This window comes from Lathamus discolor, chromosome 11 (assembly GCF_037157495.1).
Source record: "Lathamus discolor isolate bLatDis1 chromosome 11, bLatDis1.hap1, whole genome shotgun sequence".
NCBI classification, from domain to species: Eukaryota; Metazoa; Chordata; class Aves; order Psittaciformes; family Psittacidae; genus Lathamus; species Lathamus discolor.
Window position 1 is genome coordinate 5,301,842 of NC_088894.1, and position 27,949 is coordinate 5,329,790.

Here is a 27,949-nt window from a genome sequence, read left to right on the forward strand (position 1 = left end):
TCTGTTTCTCATGTCAGCACAGAGATAAAACATCTTCCCTGGCTGCATTTGTGAAATACCTTCTGATCTCTAGACAGAGAGTGCCACAGACATGCCAGGATGCTAGCAGTGATTTCTTGAGGCTTCTACACAAACTTTGTGGTCTCAGTTCTGCTTTCTTACCCGAGTAAAACTGCCCTGGATTCATCTAGGATGCACCAAGCCAGAGCTGATACCTGTAAGCAAACCTGTGACCCTGACATCTGCAACAGAGCTGGGCTGGATGTTACCCTTTGAGCCTCGAAATTGGACAACCCAAGTCCCTCACTGCCTGTCCTCCAGGCTGCAGGGACAGAGGCAGCTCTGTTCCAGTGACAGACTCCGGTCCCTGCAGCAGCAGCTCCAGCCGCAGCAGGACGTCGGGACAGCAGGGCTCCTTCCTGCGGCGCCCAGCCATGCGGCACAGCCTGTTCCCTGGCCCCAGGACAGCTGGGAAAGTGAACCGCGGTGAACGATTTCCCTTCCCCATTCAGCCCATCTTCACCAAGGCGTGACAAGGAGCATCGATGCAGATCAGCAGTGCCCGAACTCAGCACGCATCCAGCATGGAGCTGCTCAGGGAAGTGAGACAGCGAGACAGGGTGTCCACAGCAAAGACGGCTGCCAGGGCTGCACCTCTTCAGCAGAGCGACCCTGAGATGTAAAGCGGGAAGCTTTCCCATTGCTCCATTGCTTAACAGGGCTTTGTTTTGCTCAGGTGAAGCAGGAGACCTCATTGCCCTCCTGCTCCTCCTGGGAACCACTGCCCCAGTCAGGGGGTGAAGCTAAGGGAGGACGAAGCTCGGGCTTTGCATTTCTTCCCTCAGCCTACAGAGCAAACAGGACGATGCGACATGCTAACAAACGTGCTTTATTGTAAGTTTTCCACAATCAGTGAGGATTCTGTTGAACTTAAGGTATCTGTTGAACATCAGGATTTTTTTGAACGTGACTGATCCAAGTTCCACATTCAATTGGTTCAACCCCCTGAGTCCCGGCTCCCTTGAGACCCTGGGGTAACCCCCCATGGCAGCATCACCCTCTCAGCTCTCCCACCTGGCTCTGGGGTTTATCAGCAGCACAGGAGCAGAGGGCTGCACTGGATCCCTACACCCAGCTTGTTCACCTTGCCAGCTCCACCAGTTCACATCATCAGGGAAATCGGTCCCAGGACAGGGATCCAGTCACTCACCTTCCCTAAACCAAGAATTGGATCCTTTACCATGCAATCCATCTATTTCAATAACTGATTGGTTTTGAAACTGATTTTAAAGTACGTATTTTAGATTCTTACAGAAAATAAAAAATAAATCAGATAACATGGTGATTAAAATCACAGTCGATTCGCAATGCTTTCATTGAAAGTACCCGAGCAATCTGATTTTAAAAGAAGCTAAGAATCAAAACGTGTTTTTCAGAATGTCAATACTACTCCAATACAACTTGTCCACTGACCTGTGACTCAGTGGGTTGCTCTTGAGTGAGTCAGTCTCACAAACCTAAGACTGGCCACACTGACTGACAGTGAAACACCACCGATGTCCAGAGTTACATCAGAAGTTAATTTGGTACCAAGCCCCCATCTGTGCACTCAGTGCAAAGAACCAGGCAGCAATTTACTGTCCCAGGTTTTCAAAACATTGAACATGTTTGGAAACAAACTATTTCCTTCCTGTTTCCAAAGCATGTGGTAATGCACCAAGTCCTACCAACACATCTCCTGAATCATCCCTTCACACACAAATAGTCTTCATCCTCCATGACAGAATTACTCATGAGGTGGTAATGAGACCCCATCCTTCACACAGTGCTAGAAGCACCCAGCCGTGCCACCTTCCCCCCGACCAGATTCTGATACAGTCACTCACATTGGGTTGCACACAAATAATCCAGTTGCTTCCACCCTGTTCCCAGGGCTACTCTCCAAAAAGAGGTAGGATATCAGAAGCTAGAGTGGCAAAGCTTGCTAGCTTTCATGGGGGAAGAGGCATCTACCCAAAGATGCTCAACACTTACACGGTTGTCCAGTTAACAACCACCTGTGAGAGACCGACTCTGGAAGAGTCTGATTGGAACCTGTGGAAGGTGGGGAAAGATCTTCAGAGAAAATAACAAACGGATGCTGTGACACTGACCAGTATTTCTAAACATAAAATTAAACCAGAGGGTCCCACACAGTGTCAGCAGCCACGCGGCTTTCCTCCTGTGCATACTCTGATGATTCCAGTGCCCAAGTCCTAAGTGAGTGAGTCCTTCCCCGGGGATGGCTTTGTTCATATTTTATTTAGTGCACTTAAAGTGACATTTTCTACAGCTGTCAGGGGTGTGGTGGCATTTTCTACATGGATGTTGGCCCATGCAGGGAAGGTCCCCAGCTGGAAGATGCTCTTGGCCCATGTGTTCATAGCCAAGCTAAGAAGCAGAACTCCCATAACATTCATGAGCAACCCAGTCTTTGCCTACAAAAGAAATACAAAGAGAACTGTTGAGTTTAGACTGCAAGGTTCTTTCCCCAACTATTCTGTGATTCTGTGTAAGTCATGTAAGTTCCAACCTCAACTACTCTATGATTCTATGATTCCACAACATCTACAGCATGTGAAGCATGAAGCTATTTGAACATAAACATTATTAAAATGGAAGGCTTAATTGCTGTTAATATTAGCTACATCTTAAGGGGGCTTTCTTAAGCCACAAAGGCCATTCTGCAGATGCTCACCGAGCTTTGATCCATCAAAAACATGAACATCTGTTTAAGCCTCAGGAATGTGAGCAGGGATTGGGACTGAACCTAATTTTACTCCCAAGCTTTATTTCACTGAGCTGGAGAACTTTTCCTGTGTCCAGAAACCTACGAAAGTGGGGCTGTGTACACTAACAGAAATGGGAGCAGGGTCTGTGAGATGATGAGAACATTCAGGACTATCTTTGTCAACATTCGGAACCACAGTGGCTCCAAATTCCACAGAGCCAAACTTCATAAGACTCCTTCCATATCCCTGTGCCTTCAAACACTGCTGAGAACACTTCACTGTATATTGAACTAGCAACAATCTGGAAAATTCCTTTTTTAAAGATTCCACTCAGGCTGTTTTCAGCACTTGCTGTATCTAAAAGAACTTACCATATCCTTGACCATCAAGTGTCCAGAAGAAAATGCGATTGAGTTAGGAGGTGTTGAGACTGGCAGCATGAATGCGTAGGAGCATCCTATAGTCCCTGGTATCATTAAATAGAGGGGATTTACTTTCAGACGAATGGCCTTGAAAAAGAGAAAGGAACAGAAATTGCACCTTGGGGATTCAGTCTCACCAGCATATATATAAAAGAATGCAATCAGCCAGTGCACTGTGCAGAGCCCTGTCCCACACTGTGATAAATAACCATGTATCTTGCCAATGTCTGAAGGATTATTATCCTTCAGTGCCCACATTACGCTACAGGCACTTGCTGCTCCCAAGGACATCCAAGTGCCTGAAGCCCAGAAGCAGGAGAACCACACAGTGCCTGTCCCAGCACAGACACATCACAAACCTGCCCTTCCATGGGGCAGGGCAAGAAGGAGAGCAGAGGAAAAGCTGGTCTTGCCATGGGACTACCTTACCAGCTCTGCCAAGACAGGCAGAAAGATGATAATAGTGGCTGTGTTGCTGGCAAACTCCGTGAACAAGGCGATGACAATCGTGACGAGGATGACAGCCACGGGCGGTGGTACACCCTCCAAAGGATGCAGACGGCCTCCTATCCAGACAGACAAACCAGACTCCTGCAGAAGGAGAGAGCAAACAAGCTGGAGAGCAGTGCTCCTGTGTCCCTGCAGGTGAATTGATCCTATCCTAGAACTACAAATTACATATAACCTTCACCTATGTGCAATGTCCTCAGGGCATTTACCAGCAAGCAGTTTGAAAGGAGCTGCAAGATCTCTTAAGTTCCTTAATGATCTGTTGCACACTGTTGTCACTTGGAGTTGAGAAATGTGTCCTTCAAGTGTTGTGACTCCACAGAGACAAAATTCACAGAGCCAGATGAGAATCCCAAGTGACACCCTGCTAAAATACAGGATGGCATCTGCAGCAAGCCTCACCTCACAGCCCTTTGCCATGGCAAAGCCTCCTCCAAGCAACAAGATGATGTTCCACGGCACCGTCTCTTGGGCTTTCCTCCAAGTCAGCAAGGGCTGCATCTCAGTGTTTGGTGCTAGACAGAGAGAAAACCCCCACGTCAAACATCAGCCCAAAGGGGAGCACATCAGTCATCATCTGACAGAATGATAACATGAGCCTGACATCAGCGCTGAAGCTCACTAACCGTAAGTTGCTGATAAAATATCCATGTGGAGTCTCTTAAGCTACACAATTAAAAGATCATTTAACTTAATATCAGATCTTAAAAAGAAAAAATAAAAGAAAGTAAATTCTAGCATTTAAAAATTTTCTTTGAGGCTTTCTTGAGGGAACATTTAATATCAGGTTAAATTGCTCTCTGTGTCAAGCCTAAACATTGTCATCAACAGATGGGAATCCACGGAAGGAGGAAATTTTCTACCATTTGAATGAAGAGGATGTCATTCATTTTCCACTTGCTCTTCAACAGCCAGTGAGTTCTATAGCAAAAAGCTCATCTCCCCTAAAATCCTCATCTCTTAATACATGATGGAGTGAGCTCTGCCATATGGAAGGATGCACTAACAGGACTGTAATTTTCTGTTGGACAAGGGCACACATTTTATCCAGAGGAGGCCTGATTAAACATCTTCCTGCGTATGGACAACACAATAAATGTGCATAACTCCGAGCAGACAGTTCCCATAGAGCCCAGGCTGTGCTGCACCATCCACAAAGGACCTTCATCAACTGCATCTCAACATTAAGACCATCTCTTATTCCAAGTCCCTTTTGAATTAAAGTTTGAATCTCAGTGCTACTCAAGAGGAAAAACCCAAGACCTCAAAAGACCCCTGGGACCAAAACCTGCTGGAGTGGTCAGGCTTGAGGAGTTTCAATTCTAAATCATTTAGGAACTAAGGAAGGGCCCCCAGGTATGGACAACTCTGCCCTCTCAGAGGTTCATGCCCTGCACTGAGGGACAGGAGCTGTTTGGGTGTCAGCAACCAAACCTCTGTTTCACAATCAGGTCTGCTATGCTAAATCAACACCAATTTCAGTTCGCTTCAACCCACCACAGCATCATCTCTGACAGCTACATGAGCAACTGAGTCACTGCTGCAACCAGCAGCAGGGCAGTGGCTGCCAAACCTCTTCTGCCACTTCAGATGAAAAGCCTCTGTAGGATCACATTGCTCCTTCAAGCCAGTGCAGCTGCTGCGGGCTGGTGCAGGTCCAAGGGGGAACAGTCTTGGCTCTTGCTCCATGCCTGCTCTGCCAGAGCCCAGAGAGGTCTCATTCCTACTCACCTTTCAAGTCAAACCACCACCTGAAGGAAGGCTTTTCCGAAGGGAAGAAGAACAGTATAATCACAATGGTGATTCCTGTAACCGCATCTGAGATAAACCTGTCCAAAAGCAGCAGAAACTTTTGTAAGAAACCCTGTAGAATTACCAAGTTTATGAGAACAGGGATTTGCCAAAGAAGATTACAAGTTTCCATCAGCTTTGAACAGCACTCGTTGTTCACAGTTCTTTTCTTTTTAATTCCCTGTCGAGCTACATTTCTACAATGGGCTGTGAACCCTCTAGAAAAGCTGCCCTACAAGTGTAAAAACCAAGATCTAAGCCCCACCATGCTGCTGCTCTGGCTGTTCTGATTGCAGAATCATGGTCAGTCCGTGAGGGGTTGTGAGGACAATTTTCCTCAGCTCACTGCAGACAGGAAGAGCGGCAGAGCTCAGACTGTCCTACTTACATGAGCTCTTTGCAAAATGCTCAGACACTAAGGTGAAAGGCAGGGTCCATCCAGTAAAGAGCTTAAGCATGTGTTTGAATGTAAAGGGCTATCAACTGATGAGGAAAAGGTCCCTAACTACTTTGTTGTATTAAGGAATCATTTATTAAGCTAGGGCTTTACTTAAAATAACTCCCAAACTATGGATGTCTCTTCTGTTAAGAAATAACAACACCCTCTCTGAACTTCAGCATTACCCAACTGCTCTATCCATTCATCTTCCCAAGGTGTGGATGTGACAGGGGAGACAAACTTGACTGACAGACAGAATACTCAGGTTCCGCTCCTGCCATCTCTCTTCAGCCTCCATTGAAACCATTGGATTATATAAAGAACTCAGTATTTTGCTGTAATTGTACCTATAAACAGTGTTCCCAGCATTAAAACCCATGGGATGGCCTCAGATAGACACCTGCCAACTTCCCACCGGGCTTCATGTACCTTCTCCAGGAGACAGAAACAATAAAGCTGGTTCTGCTACCTGAAGCTCAGTTTAACTTATTTCAGGAAACCTGAGTAATAGTGTTAAGCAACACAATCAGAAACCCAGGAATCTCAGCAACTTGGAAATGCTATTGAAAAGTGGGACAGTGGAATGAATGAGAATAAAATCTTACCCTGGTGCAAACAAGCTTGCCCAACCTGGAATGAATTTGGGATCCCTGGAGAAAAGCATGATCGCAAATATGCAGAAGAAGAAGAAAATTGCCTGTTCTGCAAACCTAAAATGTAAAGAAATGCAGTTAGAACACTGATGTGCTAAAGGGGTGGATCTAGGCTAGGACAAGTATCCAGCTCCGGCTGCAGCAGCTTGGGTGAGAAGTTAGGCTAGCTTTCTAGAAATAGCTACAGTGAAACATTGGAATAGATGGTAAATCTATTTCGAATATTGATAGTTGCCAGCAATTATCTCTTATTGGAAAACGTTAAAGAGAGGCAAGATGGGCATCAGGAATGCCCAGATGTCACAGGAAGCATACGTGAGGCTGAGCATCTGGGTGAGGCAGAGAGGAAGGGCCAAGCAGCTTGTGATGCTCATTCGTCCTACCACTGCCCTCTGGGATGTCCCTAAGGTACAGTCAGCTAGGGATGGTTTCATTCCAGTTCAAGCAATGTAAAAGGATGTCTGAGATTTAAATCATGCATGAGACAGCAGGAACAAACTTCTTCAAGGTCAAAACCTAAACAGTATTCCTTAGGCACACAACAAACAGCAGGGTAAATGGCAATATTACTCACTAAGTACCTAGTGGAGTCAAGATTTAACCAAGACAACTCCTCAAAACACTGTTTAAAATCTCTCCAAGCAGAAGAAAGGGCATTTAAACATTGGGAAGAGCCCACTTGCACTGATTTTAAGTTATGGGGTTGCTAATCAAATTGGTAGAGCATGGCTTAATGGACTTCCTTACTCCTAGACCTCAAAGTGGGACTTTGATTCTTTTAGAGACATTTTGCAGGCTGCTCGATAATGCACTGAATGGAACAAATAAACCAATTTCTTTCATTTGCAGCACAGACAACTGCCTTTGAAGAACCACTCCATCTCCCACACAACAGCAATAATTACAATGTCAATAACGATGTTTGATGACACAAACATCACTGAATCTTTACAGCATTGCCGTGAGTATGAAGATATTATTTTACAGGTGGAGAAACACAGATCAGTTAAGGATAAGACCTACAATTCCAAAAACCTTCACTAGCCCTTCACAGCCCAGAATACTGGTGGTTGGTTGGACATACCTAGGGTTTGATTCCTAGAGATACTCAACTTTTCCTGCTTTCCCCTTTTTTTGGCACTTCTCCTAAGCCTAAAATTCAAGTTTCTTCCTGCTGGTTCCTTTCTCCAAAATAGGAACCCCATCATTGCAATTTGCACCAAGATTTTTCCAGAAGACCTTTGAGACAAAAATCTCTTGTTCTTTCTTCACCTAATACAGTTGAAGGAGTTATTGAGAAAAAATAATATATTCTATGGCATGGATCTGACTTCTTTCACGTGCTTTCTTTGAGCATATATTAAGATTTCTTAAGGTACATCTACAATCCATATGATTCATATCTATCATATAATCCACCAGCCTTCTCAGCAAATGCTGCCAGCTTTGCAGAACAGGTATGCATGAGCCTTCAAAATTCAGCCTGTGTTGGTTAGTACATATTGCACACAGGACTGGTTTTGTCCCTGGAATAGAAAACTTATAAGCAGTAATTAAACAGCCCAGCATGAATTCAGTCTATAAGACGAACTTTGATCTTGAGAAGATTTGGGAACAAGCTGCTGTTTGTAATTATTTGTGTTAGCAAAGGAGAAGAGGCTGGAGCATGCAAAAAGCAAACATCAGCAGGTTACGAACACGTTGAGTTGAAACATGTATTTCATTTTCTTCTAAAAACCTCCATTTCCCCCAACCCTCCACTCTTAGGATATTTCCAGACCCACTTGATAACTTCTTCATTTCAATCCCAACTTTATGACTCACTTTGTTGGACCCAGTTTCTGATAGTCCTCCTTTATCACTTCTCTGGCTCGGGCTTCTGCATCCACTCTTAGATTTGATTTCTTTGTTTTCCAGCCCCTGCCAAGAAACATGGTTACATTTTTGCATGCTTCTAATAGAAAACACAGCATTTACTGTGTCAGTTGTGTTGCTATGAACTTCTCCAGTTTCAGAGCTGTACATCTCTGGCAGCACCGTTTGCATTATCTCAGATTATAAAGACTAATGATGAAGGTCTCTGATGCAGATAAAGGCAAGAAAGCCCTATGTTCTATATCTTCTATATCCTTTCTCTGCATTCACACAAAGGAGACCCTGCAAGAGTTAGGAATTTTCCTCTGATTTATATTCTGAACTATTTCCTCCAGCATGGGCTGTGATTGCCAAAAGAAAGTCCCAACACTGCCGGATTTCCTCATCTCTAGCAGTTGCCTACTTGGGCAGAACAACTAGGAAGAGTGTGACATGGAAAATTAATCTGTCCCTTCATTTCTCCAGCCACTTGCAATTTCCTGGGTGATCCCAGGATGCTGCTGAGGAGAAACAAAAATGTGAGGAATTTCTAACTGGCCAGGAATGTTAATGTGCTCTTGGCTAAGCCTCTTAGCCTGGCCGCACCGACTGCACACACTGTTTGCTCCTTTGCAGGATGTGCATACAAATGGTATATTCATACCTCACACTGCATCTCCCGCCACATCCCATGATGCTGAACCCGGTTTCTAACCCTGCCTGTGGCCTTGATTAAACCTACAAACCCAACTTTCTGCATCAAATGCATCCATCTGGCCCTGTGGTGCCTGTGCTTCCTTAATTCATTCACTCTTTCAAAGGGATATAGTAGTTGAATCTTCTACACGAATCAATGGTATAGAATGAATGGTTGACCTCAAATAGCTATACCTGGCCCTTAAATTTCTTATTCTGGGGGGCAGTTAGTAACAGCAGCTTCAGCTTAGCTCAGCCAGACCATACCTAAACCTTTTAACGTGTTCTGGATTCAAGCAAAGCCAACCTGCTACTATTGGAGCCACATATACTTGTCCGCATTGTGCTGCAGACACCAATGAATTGCCCACGTGGGAAGTCCAGCCACTATCACTGCCTTGTTACAGTTGAAGCAGCCCAACAGACTCCTTCAGAAGTTCGTCTGCACTTGTGCAGCTTTGCAATGTCTCTTCCAAGGCACCTCTCCACTGGGGAATACTGGTATCTGTGCTGGCCCAGCTATCCCAATAAAGCCAGGCTTTGTGCTGACAGAGGTTAGCCAAACAAAACATAAAGCATCACGTTCTTCAAGCACAAAAGCAATTCTGCATTATGCCAGGGGCTTTGGCCAGCACAGATACCTTTTCCCTCACCTGACCATCCAGAGCTGTGCTGGCTGGACACCAGGGCTGTGCCCCAGCCCTCACCCTAGGACATGGAAATTCAGGCTCGGCATTGCACAAGCCCTGGCCTTGCAATGCAGAGCTTGCAAGCCAGCAGAGCATCCCAGAGCATCACACAGAGAGCATCTCAGAGCAGCACGTAGAGAGCATCCCAGATCAGCACGCAGACAGCATCCCACAGAGCATCCCATGAAGCCGCACAAGCAATTTAAGGACCGGTATTTGGCATTTTCTGGATTGAAACTTTCCCATTGATTTTTTCCTGTCTCTGAGACAATGTAAATATTTGGACACCTGCTCTCTCTTCCCCTTTCCCCCTCTATTTGCATTTTAAACTCAAAATAACAATTACTTTTCAAAATATTACAAATTCTGTATGGTCCCTGGAGGAATCAAGACTGTGAGCTTGTTACTATCACATATGAGAATGCGTAGAAGGAAAAAGGGCTCCAAATAAACCAGAATGGCAATGCTGCATTTATTTTAAGTAGTGCACACTAGGGGTTGCATGTATCCAGCAAAGATTTGCCGGAAAAACATGTTATTATCAGTTACAGATTAACATGTTGTAGTAAAATTAAGCCCTGTTGTGAAGTAATCTGTTCCAAACTCAAGTTTCTGCCTCAGGAACAAATCCTGGCTCTTTTATGTGCTAGGAGATTTTTGCTACTAATTCCAGGAGAACCAAGATTTCAGGATCGCCTTCGAAATCTGATCCTGCTTTGCCTTCTGTCAATGAAAATCTGCCACAAGCCCAGGTCAGGCAATAAAACAACCTTTAAAAACTGTTACGTTTAACTGAATGAATGCATAATGCATACTCTGTAGATGTCACTTCAAGTATATCTGACATATTTTAAAACCTTGCTGTTGCACACCAGCTTCGTCAAAGTAGACCTGTTATTTCATGAGTATCCTGAAGTTAGTTATAAAACTAGGAGATGATCCTGGGAGATACCAGTAGATCCAGTACGAGAATCATAATCAACACATATTTCACAATGCTGGTGTAACCAGACTATGCACATATATATAGGGAATATAAACGTACCTCAGGTTAATTCCTCCATACAGGATGGAGATCCATAGCCATCCCATGAGAAGAAAAATCAGCATTAAAGGAAATGCAAACATAAACCAAGAACCAAAGTTCACCACATCACATTCTGGAAAATAACTAAGCAAACGGGAAAAATCAAGTTAATGCAAGATGGGAAAGCAACCCTTCAATTTACCGGTAAGCAAACATCTGAAATCAGCAGCAAAATATCCCACGAACTTGCCAGTGAGCATTTCAAAACTATTCCTCTGTGTGCATTAGCAGTGATCTGGGCTAATCTGGACACTAGAAGATTTGGGGAGTGTTGTGTTGGAGCAACACCCTCCCATCCAGCTCACCCAGCCTAGCCATGCAAGCCTGCAAGGGAAGGTCTGAAAACCTCTCTCCAGTTGGCTGATGCTCTCACACAATGATACTCCTGAACACGCAGGATTAAACCCTACTACAGTAACTGCTGGAAACTTGGAACATGAACCTTATAGGGATGCTGCATATGGCCATGAGAGACTGAATGTACTACTTGTAGAGGCCAGCAAAGCTAAGAAATACCTGTGGGCACTCAGGTTGGCATAAATCTGTTTCTAAGATCATCGGGGGCATATTTTATGACTAAGAAAACAGGCCAGAAGTAGTGGGTTTCTTATTTTCCTTACCACCATACAGCAGTAGACATAATTGCTCACAAAACACTACATGTCCTGTTCCATCAAAACCAGATTAATTGCAAGTGTGGAGTCAAGTCCCATTAAATTCAATGGGGATGAGCATCAGGGAGGTGAAGCACATATGCACCAGTTTGGCTGACAGCTTGGCTGAGTATGCTGGGAACCTGCGTATTACAGCTAAGGATGATGCAACCACTCCCTGCTTTTATCTGCTCACAACGTTTCCCAAAATGTTCTGAAAGGGCATGAATTTTCCAAAACAGCTCTCAGTACAGAAGGGAATTTCCTACAGGGATGGAGATCACATCCCTGTTTTCCAGGATTCACAAGGCTCTCCGGGACAGCCTCCCATACCTCTTCAGCTGCCCCAGAAGGATGAGGTTTGGTGCAGTTCCTGTCAGTGTTGCTGTACCTCCGATGCTGGCTGCATAGGGGATTGAGATGAGGAAACCTTTCCATATATTTGCTTTGTATTCTTCCTCCTTCTTTAAGTCTGAGAGAGCATCACTGGTAACCTCCTTCTCCTCCGTCAGGTCTTTGCTTTAAAATAGTCCAAAAGAGAATCCGGTGAAAGCCCTGGTTTAAATACAGTGCAACCACTTCAGAGCCTTGACAGAAGGAAAATTCCCACTTTTTAACAATCCAAGCTAACACTGTCCTCAAGGACACCTTAACAACTCACTGCTGCAGAGGGATCTGCTTGATGAACTGCCACATAGGACTGGCAGCCTTGCATAGAGCAGAGCACCCTCAGCACCCATCCATAGGAGCTGAGGGTGCACACGCCTTGCCCAGCCCCTCTGCAACTTGTGACACTTAATGTTAAGTCCACAGGTCTGCTAAAAGCTAAAAGTAATAAACTGATAGCACTGAAAGAAACATCTGTTCCTGAAAAGATGCTTCCTTCCCATCATTACCAAAGCAGGACCATCACCAGTGTGTAAATCCTGGTGGGTTTCACATCACACTTACGATGTTCCTGAGAAAAACAAGGCACAATTCCCCACCTCTGACTACCATTTCAGAGTGGCTGGAAAATCTCTGCAATGATTTGAACATGCAGAGGAATGCTGGACACAGAAAAGAGGGTTTCTATCATCAGGCCGCTACTGATTGGGGCATTTGGAAAAATCAAAACATTTCAATGACTGAATTTCAAATTCCTAAAAGGTGGTCTAACTCAGGGGATAATTCTCTCTCTCTCAACTCTCTAATATAAACTTTATAGTTAACTTACTCCTCAGTACTTGCCAGAAACTGCATCTCAGTTGGTACAGTGTAAAGTTTATTCTGCTGTAAAGATGCTGAAAAAGAAAGATGAGGACTTTAAAACAGTTCAAAGCATCTAGAAAATTCTCCTTGAACCAAACAGAGGAATGGAGGAAACAACTGCTATTTACAGAGGAGGGGCTGTGCAAACCAAGGGTGGGCTCATGCCACAGGGACGGGGTCAGGAGCTCCTGGTGGGGATGAACGAGCCCATCTCCTCCTGCCACCACTCTGGTCCCACCACAGCCCCCAAGCTTCTCCTCCAACAACCAGAAGCACTCGGTCCTTTTACTACTTTCTGCCACAGGTTGGGCTCTGGGATCTTCTAACACAAGCAGGAGTTCTGAGGTGTCCCTTGTTAAGTCATGGGGTTGGGCTGGGGTTTGCTGGGGGGAGTTAACAATAGCTCATTCTTAGCAAAAAAAAACTACTGGGCCTGATGTACCTGTGAGGTGCATTCCCCAAGGCCCAGCAGGAGCACTCCCTGCCACAGAGCTCCATCCCCAGTGGATGAGATTTTTACCCCCCACAGACACCTAGTACAAAGTTACTATAAAGCTGTAATTCCCTTTATACAGGCAAGAGTGAGACACGCCTAGGATTAGGCTTCATATCAGGTCCTTTGAAAGCCACCCCAACAGCAAGGACCATTCCCGAGCCCATCATCCCCTCTATAAATGATGGACCCTGCAGGCTGAGCAACCAGTCCTCAACACAAATTTAGGGCCACCCCAGGAGGAACCTGTTGCATACCCATGTCCCAGGGACCCTCCCACCTATTTCACACAGGCTCTGCCTCACCATCCTCCATACCAACAACCACAGGGAACACAAGCAGGATGCAGGAGCGCTTGAGGAAAGGATGTATTTCGACCAGAAAGACCAATGTTGTCTTTGGCAGTAAACTGCAAATTGCACATCACTCTACCACACACACACATGAACATGACGGTTCAGAAATCAAGACAGAAATGCAACACAATTGCTCTGTGTTACCAGATCTCATACTAAGGCTTGTGGCATTTGTATTCCTGGCTCATGGCTCAACCTCCCTTAGGTTGGGAGTAGAAGTGTGCTATTAAACCCCATTTCCCATATTCGTCCTCAGGAATGGAGCCCTTTGTTTTATCCACCTTCAGCCCTGCTGCCTTTCCTTAGGGTCTTTGGTTTGGGTCCAGAGGCCTGTGTCCCTGCATCATCCCAGGCTCTACAGACCACTGTGTGCAGAGCCCAATTCCTAGTACTACCACCCCAGCAGGCCCCAGGTTTTCTTGCACCCCTCCTCAGGCCAAAACACCATCCTTTTCTACCAGTATATACACTAGAGATCAAAAGCAGTGCACGAAGAGCAGCCAGTGGTCAAAGTCTCCGGACTGGCTTACATGTGCACCAAAGACACGGAGCTCGTTCCAGCTCAGTGAACCAAGGGTTTTTGCAAAGTCATGTTTTACACATCGCTAATTTACTGAATTGCAGTTAATTGTCTCGGATGCACATGCTGAGCTTTCATCCCAACGATGCCACATGGAGGGATGTAATTAGGATGAACATTAACCCATGGTTGACTGTTGATCCTCCAACGCATCTTGCCGAAGACTTCTTACCACTGCTATCCCATTCAAGCCTAGTGCTGGGTCTGCAAAGACACATATTGCATTCTACCACTCCATATTATTACATTTTTTTTCCCTGCTAAGCCCAGATTTCCACCCCATCTGGCCATGACCATCTATGAGTTACCTCTCCAGGAAGGTTTGCAAAAAGCAATCATACAAAGGAAAGCCAGAGTTACTGCAAGCTTCTCCTATGAAGCTTGTAAAAAGGAGTTGAAAATTGTTACAGGTCCATAAATCAGAAGAGGACAAAGACCACTGTGGTCCGACCTGGCTGAAGACCTCTTGCAGAGCAGTATGTAAAGGAGTAATTGGCCATTTCAACCAAATACCTTGTATACCTTAGAGGCAGAAAGGCTTATCTTGGGTAAGTTTGGCTTTAACGACATTTTTATTGTTTCTAAAAAGTTGAAAAGGCTGAGAATGAACATTTCCACCCACTGACAGGTGCAGGCAGCAGCACTGGGGTCACATCTTGCCAGCTCAGGCTTGGGTTAGGCAGCCAAACCACACAGTGGTGGTCAAAACCACATATTTCCCACCTGCCCCTTTAGAGACAACGTTTCCAGGTCTACAAGCAAACAAAACACCTCGCCACCGACTGCAGTCTATCTTGAATTTGCAGAACAGGGAAATGAAATATTGCCAATGATGGGCTAAGCAAGCAGAGAGCTGGAGAGACGGACAGGCTCACGAGAACAGCAGTTTCCAGCCTGACTCACACCTATTGCTGGAGATGCCAGACAAAATTGTAGAGACTTTATAACCCACCTCCAAAAGGAAAATTCTAGAAGCTGAAGAAGGCCTGTGGGTGTTCAGTTTATAACCCTGCTTCGATCAACCAGAACCAACCAAGACTTCAGCCTCCAAAGCTCATCTAACTGCATTCTTATATTGGTAGCCAACGGCATCAAAATGAACAAAACACTACACCAAGTTTTAGCTATCAACACCACAAGAATTCACATATTCACTGATCTACAACACGCTGTCCACATGGTTGAGCACGGACCTAAGTGGTTGCAGCTTTGAGGTTCTCTCATCAGCAAGAAAGCGTGCGCAACTGATCAGAGACATCACTTTAATTCTGGCACTGCATAAGCAAAGCTCTTCACAGAAGTGGTCCATACACTTGAGATTTCTTCAGAAAATCTAATTCTTTTAAATACTACATATTCTTTAATACAGAAATTTTTTTAGCCACCCATCCTGGACACTCCTACAGTGTTACTAAAGCATATCCAAGCAGTTTGGCAAAATGACCTTACCATATGCCATTGTAAAAGTTTGCTACCACATACAGTCCCCTTAAAGAATCTGCCTGCCTTTTTCAGAACACACATTACAATTTAGTTAGATTGTAAAACACTATGAAAGGAGTATACGTTTTTCTCAAATGCACATTCCCTACATTTAGTCAGGTTGCATCAGGTCTGTTGAAAAAAATATCTGTAACAGTCCCATTGGAGATCTGCAACCAGCCCTGACTGCACAGGACACCCAACTGAGAGGATCCCCCCTGCAGAAAGCTCACCTTCATGTCTCTAAGCATAACATCAGATTCATTGCTTTTGACTCACTTGTGTTTAGGGCTTCCTTCAAGGAACTCAGCTTTTCTCATCCATTCAGAAAAGAATGAGTTTACCCTGGGACACTAAAGTTCAAACGAAAAGTCTACAAGAAAACCTACATTCCTGCATTTTGATGTTGGACATTCTATAAACGACTCCTCCTTCACTTGTATTTATTGCTTTTATAAGTTTCTACCTCAAAAGAAAAATACATTTCACACCATGACATGGTATTTGCAAAAGCATCGCTTTATTCATTCGTTTACTTGCATGCCTCTCCCCTTGTCTTTTCTGGCTTCTCTCACCACTTTGGCATTGTGAGTCAAGGACTTTAATTTTGTGCTTGCCAATGTCTGGGACAATGGGGGTCTTGATTTTGTGTGTTCCCAAACTCTAATGTATTTACAGTCACAACCACACAGTCAAATCATTTCAGAGGAGGGGATCAAGAAGGTCAAAAGCAGACTGACAAAGCACAATGCTTCTACAGAAGAAGAAATTATAGCAAGAAGGTCAGTGGAGTTGATTTTAATAAATGTGAATGGCCAAAAATTCATAAAGCAAATGTGATAAAGCAACCTGGAGTGAAAATATCTTATGAGTGCTGGATATTAATGATGAATGATTAATTATATCTTTATTAGAGTATGCACATGTTTGAGTCTTCTTCTGGGGACTCATTTTTCTGCCTTAGGACTCAGTGGGAATCAAAAAACCATTGCTTTTAAATCACAGCAGGAGTGCATTACTAATTAGTGCAAGAAAGAGAAGCCATGACTACCACTGCAACTATCAGCAATAGCTGCAAAGAGGACTTCATGACTTCATTTCTGTTTTGCTGTTTCTCATCACTGCCTGACAGAAGCCCAAACTCCTGGTAAATAACTTGTGAAGAGAGGGTTAGAGGAAGACTTTATCTGACTGCATACCTCTGCCCCAGCCTGTCCACAACCTGCTGAGAACACCACCAAGCAGTAACATCAAGCTGGGAAATCACAAAGCACTTTAGAAATGTGTATTTAAATTGCCAGCCTTCCCTTCTGTCCTCCTCTAGCTCAGGCTCCAGTTTCATGGGGGAACAAACAAGAAAATGAGAGGAGAACCCACCTATCCACAAGCACATGGCAGCCATGGAGGGGCTGTTGTCTTCACCCATGCCCTGCTCTCACTGCCTGGTCAGTGCCTTGCCTGTCCCTGCAGCAACACACCATTAGACAGCACTCATCTCCCAAGGTGTTACTATCTACAACCCTCCCTAGTTCTGCCTATCCCATCACCACCCTGCCCACAAAGCTGAACTTCAACTTGTGCCAACAGTAGGTTTATGGAGCAGGCTGGTTTGGCATCACCACTTCTTGGCTTTTTCAGACAACTCATAGGCATTGCCTCCTGCATGACATGAGGAAGGGCAGAATAAAATACCCTTTTGTGCCAATACTATTCCACCATGGTAATACAGTGTGTATCAAAATGGGATCAGCACTGAGATGAAGCTGTAGCTATGAAACCGGGTACTTGTGCCAGCGAAGTCAATAAAATGGGGCAGATGGCAGCAGGGCAGAACTCAGCTGTCTTATGCTACTGCCCCGTCTCAATTACCTTGGTTTTCTTCATTTTCCCTGTTCATATCCTTAGATGTGTTTTTCTCCCCAAAGAGGCTTTTTAAAATTGCATTTGCAATTGGAAGCATCATAGCAGTGGAGGCAGTATTACTTAACCACATGGACAGGAAAGACGTTGTCAACATCATCCCTAAAATTAGTCTGGAAGAGAGAAAAAAGGAAAAGATGAATTTCTTCTGTTTGGTGAGTTCTCTGATACATTATAGCTACAGGACAGAAAGCTTCTGTAGAGGGAAAACTAACAAAGAAAAGGACTTCTGTGACTATCCTATAACTGGATGGAGCACATATATGGGGTTGAATCAATTGATCCTCCATGTGCTCCGCTGGCCTCTGAGCGAAGGCAAACAGTAAATAAACTCAATAAGCTGGAGAAAAGGTGGTGTGGACAATCTCCTGGTATGGGAGACATTTGCATGGCAGCCCACTAGAGCAGAGCCTCGTGTAGCTCATGTTCCCCGTGGAAAACCCCCTGCTCCCATAGTCACCTGGCTGGCTGGACTCCCACCAACATAAGGACCCGGAGCGCAATCCTGCGGTGTAAATTCCACTCCTCAATGGCCGAGGCCATGATTAAACCACTGAGGAAGAGGAAATTGGTGTCTAAAAAGTACTGTGGGCAAACTTTGCTAGAGGGGAGGATCCCCAGGAAAGGAAAGAGGACGATGGGCAGCAGAGCCGTCACGGCCAAGGGCAGCGCCTCCGTGCACCAATACAGGGCCATCAACAGGATCACATAGAGACATCTTCCTTCCTGCAAAAGGAGGAGACAGAAACAGTAAGACATGTGACATTAGAGACATCTTTTCACTTGGAGACACTGAAGCAAGCAAAATGCACCAATTACTCCTTCAGGGATACAGCATTTCTCCCAGATAACTTCCATCAAGTGCAACACCTTCCCCCTACATTGCACAGAGGTTCAGGACTTAAACTGATCCTCCAAGACCACAGCAAATCCCAAATCCTCCTTGATTGCCTGAGCTTCCTATGTGCTGCAGGGTGGCAGTGCACTGCGGTATCAGCTAAGGAAGCTCTGGAGAGTAGAAACTGTCCCAGCATATTGAATTAGGGTGCTAATCCCCAGCAGGCACTGCAGCTACCATCCTCAAGGGTCCCAATATCTCGCCCTGCTACACTCACTGTTTGTGCTTCCTCTCCAAATTCCACAGATCATGCTTTGCATGACTATGGAAGAACAGGTTTCAGAGATGGATGTATCAAGTGTCCACATTTCAAGTAGGAAGCACACAAAGATTTTGCCTTTTCTTGTATTAGAGTCTCCTAAGAGATTTGTGAGAAACCTTTCCATGGCAACCCATCCCAGTCCCTACAGAAAACAGTAAATCAGGTGCCCCGGTGTCACACGACTTCCTGAGGGCAGGGAACTCACCCATGCCCAGCATTGCTCCAGCCTCAGCCAAGGCTGGCAGAAACCCAGTGCCCCCACACCACAGTGTGAATTCATTCATCTATCCAGGAGGCACAAACTAGACCAGAGCCATTTGTCATGACGGCTGTGGCCAAAATAATGAGTGATGGAAAGACACCAGGAGAACAGCTCCAGTCCCAGGAGAGGAAGAGCTGGGGGGGACAGGGAGAGCCCAGTGTGAGCTGGGCTTGGTCAAGGCAGGGCTGAACAGGGATATTGTCAGCAACCATGGGGCAGAGTGCCCACAGCACTATAAATAACACCCAAGAGTCATTTGGAAGCCACAGAGCTATTTATTTGACAACTCTTTTCCAGCTTGTTGAACAGGTTGAATCGTTACTCAAAGGCACCTCTGTCCCTCTGCTTGGAGCTTCCTTCCCTGCACCCGGGGCTGGGCTTGCCGGGGAGATGATGGCTCTGCTCCCTGCCGGGTTGGGAACAGCGTGGGCTGGGAAGAGTGTGGAGTTTGGGGACAATGTGGTCTCAGCTGCACTGTTTGAGCATGCAGGAAGGCATCAGAACAGGTACAGCAGAACCACAACTTGCCTGGGCGTCTGCGAAGGACTCATTCCAGCCTTTAGCTGAATGTGGTTGTCCCCAGGCTCCTACAGCAGGCATCAGCCCAGTAACACATCCACAAACCGAGGATGAAGAAATAACCGGTTACTGAGAAAGCCAAAGAGCAGAATCTGCCCTGAACACCCAGAGGGGTGCATAAAGCAGGGTAAATTGAAGCCAATTTATCATTCAATGCACCTGAGGTGAGCATTTGAAAAGTTTGAGATAGAATGAGAAGATTTCTGATTTGCTTTTAGCACTCCGGCTTGGATTTCACAAGCAGCTCTGCTCGTAAAGCTCCACTGAAGCTAAAGTGCTTCAGTGTGTGGAAAAGCAAATACCACAGAACCGGGAGCAATTTGCTTTGATTTCTTTAATACATCAATTGCAGCAGAGCCAACACTTCATGTGAAGTTCCCAAGATCTGGATTTAAAGGCCATTTTCAGTCCTAATTTAGATCCCAGAGAAATGACACATGAGATAGTGTGAAATAAAACCTCAATGTTCCCGGCTCGGCCCTGGCACCTGGCAGTTCCCATGAGCTCCCCATGGCTTCGCTTCCTCCAAAGCAGCAGGACCAGAGCAACAAACCTGGCAGTGCCAAAATATGCAAAAATAAAGAATCATGGTTCAAAATGCTTGCACACTGGGTTAGCGATTTCATTCCCGTGGCAACTGATGGTTTCTCTTTACTCTGGTTCGTTTATACCAAAGAAATAGCTTTGCTCTCATGAAGCCCTTTTCCACGTGATCTCTAAATGCTGTATAAATCATTTTTGTTCCTCCCACTGGAAAAATATTCTTCAGTTTCCTGCAAAAAAGTCATCTTCAGAATAAAGACATTGCCTCTTACGCGGTAGAGCAACTGAAAACATTTAACAAAGCCTTGGTGGAAAACTGTATCAGTGAAGGCTTTAATTGACTTAACAATTTACAAGACTAATTAGAAGTAAGGGATATTACTTCTCTGGTGTATGGAAAATGTTCTGGAAAACACTGCAATGAAACACAGCATCAATCTAATAACTAATCTTGACCCAAGATCAAAAGCCAAGGGGTAAAACTACAACAGGGCAGAAAGGAGGGTTTTCTATATGGATCTGACCACAGAACTACAAGGATCAACAGCAAACCCCTTGGAAAAGAAAGCTGCAGCATTGCTTATCATTTTTTTATATAGAGAGAGGACAAATTGCACCTACATTAAACAAGTATTTAACTTAAGACAGGACCATCATTGAACAAAACGCAAATACAACCACTTCAGAATAACTTTGGTTTGGAGCAAGCACTCCCCTGAATAAAATCAACATTCAAGTCATTAATAAAGTTGAAACAAACTCCATAAAATTGGAAGGTTTTTGGCTTCAAGGTAACTTGTAAATGTTAATTAATTAATGTTCCCAAGTTTGGACAGTATGCAAACAATAAATGCGAACTAATGTCACAATGGTCTTTTGGGGAGATGACCAGGGCTGCCCAGGGATGTTCTGGGCTGCATCTGCTGCTGTGTGCAGCACCATCAACCCCACATGATCTTTGATCCCTTGATCCCTCTGCTGTGTCACTGTCAGATTCCTACTTCTCTCACCTCCCTGCATCTTTCTTCTTATTTTTTCAACATAAATCTACCAAAGTCCAGGGGGAAGATGGTAGCACATACGGACTTTAAAATGGGTCTTGTGATTGGGTTAATTTTATAACCATTTAATGATTTCCAGGGAAGTGCTCGGTGGTTCTGGGCTGCAGCAGCTCTCCTTTCTGTTGCTCAAGAGCCTTGGGAACAACCTCTGCCCCTCTAGATCCTGCCTTCGCTGCACTGAAAGCACCGGGGAATTTCCACACTGGGGTCCTGCTGAGCTATGGCAGCAGAAGCCAAGCCACGAGGTAGTCTCCTACGGGCAGGAGAGCTGGAGGGAGCAGGAGGTCTCCTGGAAGGGCGGATGATGTGCCCCAGGGAAAGGAGGTGCTGGCAGGAAATATGGGTCAGATAAGGAGAACTGGCTTACCCAAGCGTAGCACGGAGACATGGGCATGCACAAGACACCAGCCCCATCATGAGTCTGAAATGGGACATCAGGAGCTTCAGCTGGACCTTGTTCTCCACCAGCCCCAGGCAGCTCCAGGGCAGCCCAGTGCTGCCTGCCTGGTACCCACAGCCTCCCCACCAGACAGACCCAGCACTGGAAGAAGCTCTACCTTGGCACTGACAAGCTTTGGGGTTTCTCCATCAGCCTTTGTATGTTACATGGCCATCACAGCCTCATCACCCCCAGCGGCTCCTTCACCACCCTTCTGCACTACAACCAGGCAAATGAGCAACAGAGAGGTGACAGGGCTCCTCCAGGACCTCGAGACCAATACCAAGAGATATTCTGGCTGAACTAGAGCTTTCCAAGCCCTCTTGTCCCACTACTATCACAGAGAAACAACCCATCTACAATACTCAGGATTACTCGGTACAAAAATGTGGCTTTTAGCATCTCACTCGCAAACTGTCCTCACATGGCAGCTGTGACTATACTGCTGGCCACCTCACTCACACTGCTTGTTCTCCAGTGGGATGCATACGTGAATCTGATGTCTACTAACCCAGCTCCTGCAAACATTACGTAACCTGGAGGTAAACCAAGCCCTGTTTACCAGCCTTCCTACCAGCAGAGTTGTTTTGCTCCCGCTGGTTATTTGCAGAGTGGCTACAGAGGGGCCAGTAACACAGGGGCACAAGCTGCAACAGCTTCAGGGAAGGCACTTTGCTCTGGAGTTACGCTAAAAACACAAAGCTTATCAAGCACTTTTATTACTTTTAGTATTTTCAGTATTTTTTTAGTATTTTTAATATTTCTTGAAGTATTTTGTGGTTGGCAGGAGGACAGAATCATCTTTATTTTACAAACAGGACAGGTGGAGCTTCAGCAATTTGATCGAGTTCACACAGGAAACTAACAACAAAAATGAAATGGGCATGTTAGATAAAACCCTCACTGGCTCAAAGGTGTGAGACTCGCACCTTCTCTTGGAGGGAGCAAGAGATCCAACATAGTCCATGAATGTTTGGAGACCAAGCTAAAACACCAGTGTGACAATTTAACACCCTGTGTGAGGTTAACAGAGCTCCCCTTTTGAATCTGCATTTCAGCATCAGGGTTTGGTTTTGGGTTTTTTTGGTTTTTGGTTTTTTTGGTTTTGGACAGATCCACCACATTTGATCAGAAAAAAGGAAACATTTTCAGTGATGGTGAACCCACCACAAGCTTAGTAACCTGCTCCTACAACGAATTAAATTCACTGTTAAAATTATATTGTGATAATCCGAACCTGCCACCTTCAACCCTCTAGATCCTCTTAGATGCTCCTCCTTTAAGCCTTAGCCTGGGCCACCCTTACCAAACTCTGCTCAGGATGGATGTGCTTTCAAGGAAGCAATCAAATTATTCCTTGCCTTTTTGTTCTTTGAAAGAAACAGGTTGAGCTCCTACAGCCTTTCACCACACGGTCTGTTTTCCAGTCCTTTACTTAGAATGAGCCTTCTCAATTTGTCAAAGCCATTTCCGAGCTGTGGAAGCCAGACTGGAAGGATATCTTAGTGAAAGCCACCGCCTCAGCAAATAGCAGCCTAGAAGATCCTCACTGCTCTTGCTCAACTTGTACATCTCCATACGCACAAACATCACATTAACCCTCTTGGCTGTGGTAGCCAGTCTGGTAGCCGTGTTCAGCTAATTACATGTTGCCATCTCAAGCCTTTTGTTGGCATCTGCTTCTCAAGAGGGACTCCAGAGCAGCCTGACCTGTGGCAGCATTCCTGGTCACCTCCATCCACTCTGGGGCTTGTAGAAACGCACTTGGTTTATTGGTTCTCAAAACTCCTCAGGCAGCTCTTCAAAAATTACTGCATGGAAGTTGCCTAAACCTGCAGATTTCAAACTAACCTGGGTTGGATGCAAATATTCCAGTTTCCCTTTACTTCCTATCACAATAAAAATACTATATTATGAGACATCTCAAGAAATACGACTGTCCTATGAGCACTTCTCTGAGTACAGAAGAAAATGCTTCATTAAATATGGCTTTTTCTGCATTGTCCATCTGGCAACAGAATATCACGGGTCAGATTCCCTGTGCTCATCACGCTCGACACCCTGCCCAGGGATTTATTTCTCAATTCTTTCACATTTTGTTTCATGTTTTGTATGGTTCTTAGCTTCCAGTTAACTCTGGCTCTCGTCAACTTCCCTTTCTCATCAAGTATTGCTGCTTTCACATCCTCCCTGTGCCAGCTTGCTCTTCACCAGCCTTGCCCTCTCTCTAAACTGAAGCTCACAGAGCACGTGGTAAAACGTAGTCACCCTGCTTCGAGTTATCAGCCCTCTTTCCCCATGGAAGCTCTTCCTCTTGTCTCTTTTAACTGACCATTGCTTCCATTCTGTGAAATTGGCCTTTCTAAACCACCAAGTGCGCACACAGCAGAGATGGACTTTGTGCATGAAATGTATACTCGGGCTGCAGGTACACTTATTGCACCTGCCAGGCTGCTCTCCTCATCGCTACCTCTTTGCCTGTGTTCTGGCTGTGCCCTCCAGCCCAGGACACCATACTCCCAGCCCACCACCCCACTTGCATTATCCCCTTTCCGCACAATGCCTTCATTGTCTTTGCTTTCAAGTGCAAGCAATGTAATTTCTCTTCTGGAAGTTCTTAAAGTCTCCTTGTTCTGACCAGAAGGACTCATTACGTCCAAGTTAATTTTAAATTGCTCTATGGCCACCGAGGAAGTCAAGTCTGTTTTCCGAAGGCATTGGGCCCTATTTGCCTGCCCAGAGCTCCTTTTAGCAGATTTGGCTGCCTCAGCTGTTACCAAGCCAAGAGGCTGTAGACATTGAGTTCATTAGAAGCTGTTGGAACAAGCTCTTTGCACAGCTCATTAAAAGTGCCCCTCATGCCCCTTCCAGCAGAGCAGTTCCTCCAGCCTCTCCTGCCCTGCCCCAGCTCTGTGCAATCATTCACAGCCCTCCAAGCAAGGGGGGGGTCACAGGCATTTCCACTCAAGGGACAAATATTCAGCCCTTTCACAGCAACCAGGATGGGAGATGACACACAGACCCCTGCGTAGGGAACTGGTTCCTGGGAAGCAGCTCCACATGGAGCATTTCCTCCTGCTGTTTTATGTGACAGATGCAAGTCCCTGTTTCCAGCCACAGTTTGTGGAGCACACCCTGAGGTCCCAGAAAACCCATCCAGAAAGCAGGAATCTCATTTCTCTATTCAAGAGAAAGGAGACTGCAGACAAAACCACTTAGGGAAGCCTCCTTCTACACAACTGCAACCTACATAGGTCAAATAAAACCAAGAGCTATCAATGTAACGTCAGTGCCAGCCCTGATATGTCCCCCTGTGAAGTGACTCGTACAAAGATCTGGAGAACAACCATGCAGGGTGACAGCAGACCAGAGCTTTAATAGCTGAGCATCACTGCTTCTCATCTGCTACCAGTTTCTTTAACACCCTTCAAGGCAGCACAAGAACCATCCTAGCAGGAGCATCAGGCTCTCCAGCCCATCTAACTCTCCCATGCTCCAGATTTCCAAGTACTTAGGAACATCCAGGTTCCTAACATCATTCCAAGAACATCCGGCTATTGCACACACCCAGGATCTCCTCCTGCCCCAGCCTGCTTTCCTGGGACAGCCTCCCAGTGACACCAGCAGCAGCCCAGTCTGTTGCATTGCTTCCGAGATTGAGCTTGCTGAACACCTGCAGCAGCTCTTGTGACCTGGCTGCCCAGGACAGCACAAGGCTGGACTCGAGTCCTGTGTTAGGATGAACCATCTGACCTAAGCGGTGCAGCTGAGGGCACACACTTTTCATCACACATCAGGATAACCCCCAAACTCTACCACCCCAGATCCCCACCTGCTGAGCCCTCACTCGTTCCTCCTCCTCGGTGTTTTTACACCACGGTTAAAAACACGACCTGCTCCATTCCCCTGCTGCAGCCCCCCGTGGCTCAGGCTGCAGAGGGCAGTTCAAGCAGGCTCCAGACGTCAGAACTTAATCCCCTGCTGATGCAAGTTTCCTTTCTTGCTGAACAACTGAGAGAATTTCATGCTGAAACTGTAGATGAATCTCTGACCCCTGAACACCAACAGACACAGCTCAGCTACAGGACCACCCCTACGCCAAACTCAGGGGGAACTTGGTGAAGCTGTATTTGAGCTTGTCTGAGGCATTGCACTGTTTAACACAAGTGCCAGAGTTTTGGCAGGGACCAGTGCAGGTACCAGCCAGTCTCATGCTACCAACTGTAACACATCGAGAGCCCACGGGAAGTGAAGAGCAGATCGCTGAGCAGTCAGCTCTGCCAGGACCTCTCCACAGCGAATGCAGGTGGGGAGCTGTCCGCCAGCACAGCACCAGGTCCACCCAGGGTTTATGCACACAATTGGCCACCACATGGGACAAGCACAACCCTGCAGTGAGTGCACAGGGCATCCCTTCACCCTCTAACCACATCACATTTTACAAGTGCTAAAGGCACACAAGATACTATTAAACAGAATTAAAGGCACTTGTACAGCCACTGTAAATGAACAAATAATTACATATTTATGAATCCACAAAGGAATTGAGTATCTGTTGTGCAATGCGCTTCCTGATCTGAGGCAGATATGTACCATATTCCTAGTAAGAACTCACCCAGTAACGGAAAATAGAAAAAAGGGAGATTAAATCCAAGGAGTTTGTGCTTTTAACAGATGGTGTCGTTAAATAAAGCAATGGTCATTCTATATTTTTATTTGGAGATTTATTTTGCTACCTTGAACATAAGGGTTTCGCCTGACAAGCACTACACAGGCAGAAGTAAATGCCACCTTTGTGTCATTATGGCTTCTGGTTCACTCTGTAATCATCAAGTACTGATCAGCACTTGTTTTCTCGTGCAAACAAAGCTACTCTCAAATGGACCCAAGTCAGAACACGAGAGTGAAATCCTGCCCATACTGAAGTCAATGGGACAATATTTCCCAGTGACTCCACCGCCCCATATATTTCCACCCAAGGCTCAGAGAGGCTCTTGGTGCACAAGAGCTGTGTATACGGGACCACTGTAAAAATTCTCTAGTCCCCAAGATTCTGCCATAGATTGCTCCAGGTGCAGCCCAACACACATCCCCAGTGCCCAAAACTTACCAGGAGGTCAGGTTTTCCAGATTTACAGCACAACACAAATATCTTTCTCACAATGCCTCTGGATACAGCACCAAAGGTACCCTGAGAATAGCCCACAACAGCACAGGTGCCACTCATGGCTCCCCTGCATTTTCCATCCCCACAGCATGAACCCCATTGCAGGCACACCTCCAGCTCTGCAGCATCCCTTTCTCCCCATCCACAGCAAAGGGGATGGGTCAGCAACATCAGGCAGCCTCAGAGCCCCATGTGCTCACCTCCCACCCCAGGCTCTACAAACACCTTAATGGGTGATGCTGGCCAAGGACCTGCTTTGCCTCAGTTTCCCCAGCTCTCCTTTGAGCTCTAGCAATAAAATCTACAATAAGGCAGCTAGGTACCAGCAAGAAGTACTGGTTAGTGCTACTTAGGTCAAGCTGATTCTGAGCTGCAGGCTCCTTGCACCTCCCAATGTCTATATAAGCAACATAAACGCAGTTCACACTACCCCTTCTTCCCCCTAATAAGTTAAAGTAACCCAAAGACACCCTTCCATTCACACTCTAAGGTGGCCACAGAAGGGTGAGGAGCTGCAGCAGACTGTGGGCTTTGGTGGTCCTCCAGCCTCTAGGGTGAAACCCTGGCAGGGAGACCCTCACCAGGACCAGATACTGCTGGGGCTGAGGCAAACAATGAACAGCAAAGCAGGACAGGACACCAGTGCTATGGCTGTGGTCGATGTCCTCAGTGCTGTGCCCCACGGCTCGCACCCCCACTCTGTAACACTGATCTATAGCCTGGTCTATGCTCCAAGTCAGTGTCCCCAGTGTGTGCTCCTGGCCCATGGCCCCACACAGTGCCCACCAGTCTGGATCCCTGCTTGCAGCCGCCCTGGCCACTGCACCCCGGCCAGTGTCCCTTGCTCCGTGTGCCCCAACGGCTGTCCCCAGGCTGCAGCCCCGGTGCCCGCACTCCACGGCCGGTGCTCTCCATCCACATCCACCCCTCCGTGCCCGGGTACCTTGGGGGGCAGGCTGAGCAGCACGGGCACCAGCGCCAGCGGCGCGCACAGCAGCACCAGGACCCGCCGGACGCTCCACACCTTCTTCACCAGCGCACCCAGCGCCGCCATCCCGCGCCCGCCGGGCGCCCTCCGCCGCCGCCCGGCT

The 27,949-nt window shown here is 46.1% G+C and overlaps 1 protein-coding gene across 2 annotated transcripts; it reads right to left on the reverse strand.

The window, feature by feature from the left end:
• Positions 1–873: 873 nt before the first annotated feature.
• SLC13A3 (solute carrier family 13 member 3) lies at positions 874–27,949 on the reverse strand. Of its 2 annotated transcripts, XM_065692010.1 has the most exons (13): positions 27,802–27,949; positions 18,108–18,373; positions 17,597–17,760; positions 12,782–12,848; positions 11,899–12,084; positions 10,871–10,996; positions 8,411–8,506; positions 6,539–6,643; positions 5,435–5,532; positions 4,106–4,218; positions 3,623–3,784; positions 3,143–3,280; positions 874–2,477 (listed from the first exon to the last, which is right to left on the reverse strand). In XM_065692010.1, the coding sequence occupies exons 1-13, from the start codon at positions 27,910–27,912 to the stop codon at positions 2,292–2,294; spliced, it is 1,818 nt and encodes a 605-aa protein (XP_065548082.1). In that variant the 5' UTR covers positions 27,913–27,949; the 3' UTR covers positions 874–2,291. The 2 variants fall into 2 exon arrangements, with proteins under 2 accessions (XP_065548082.1, XP_065548083.1); XM_065692011.1 differs by lacking the exon at positions 8,411–8,506.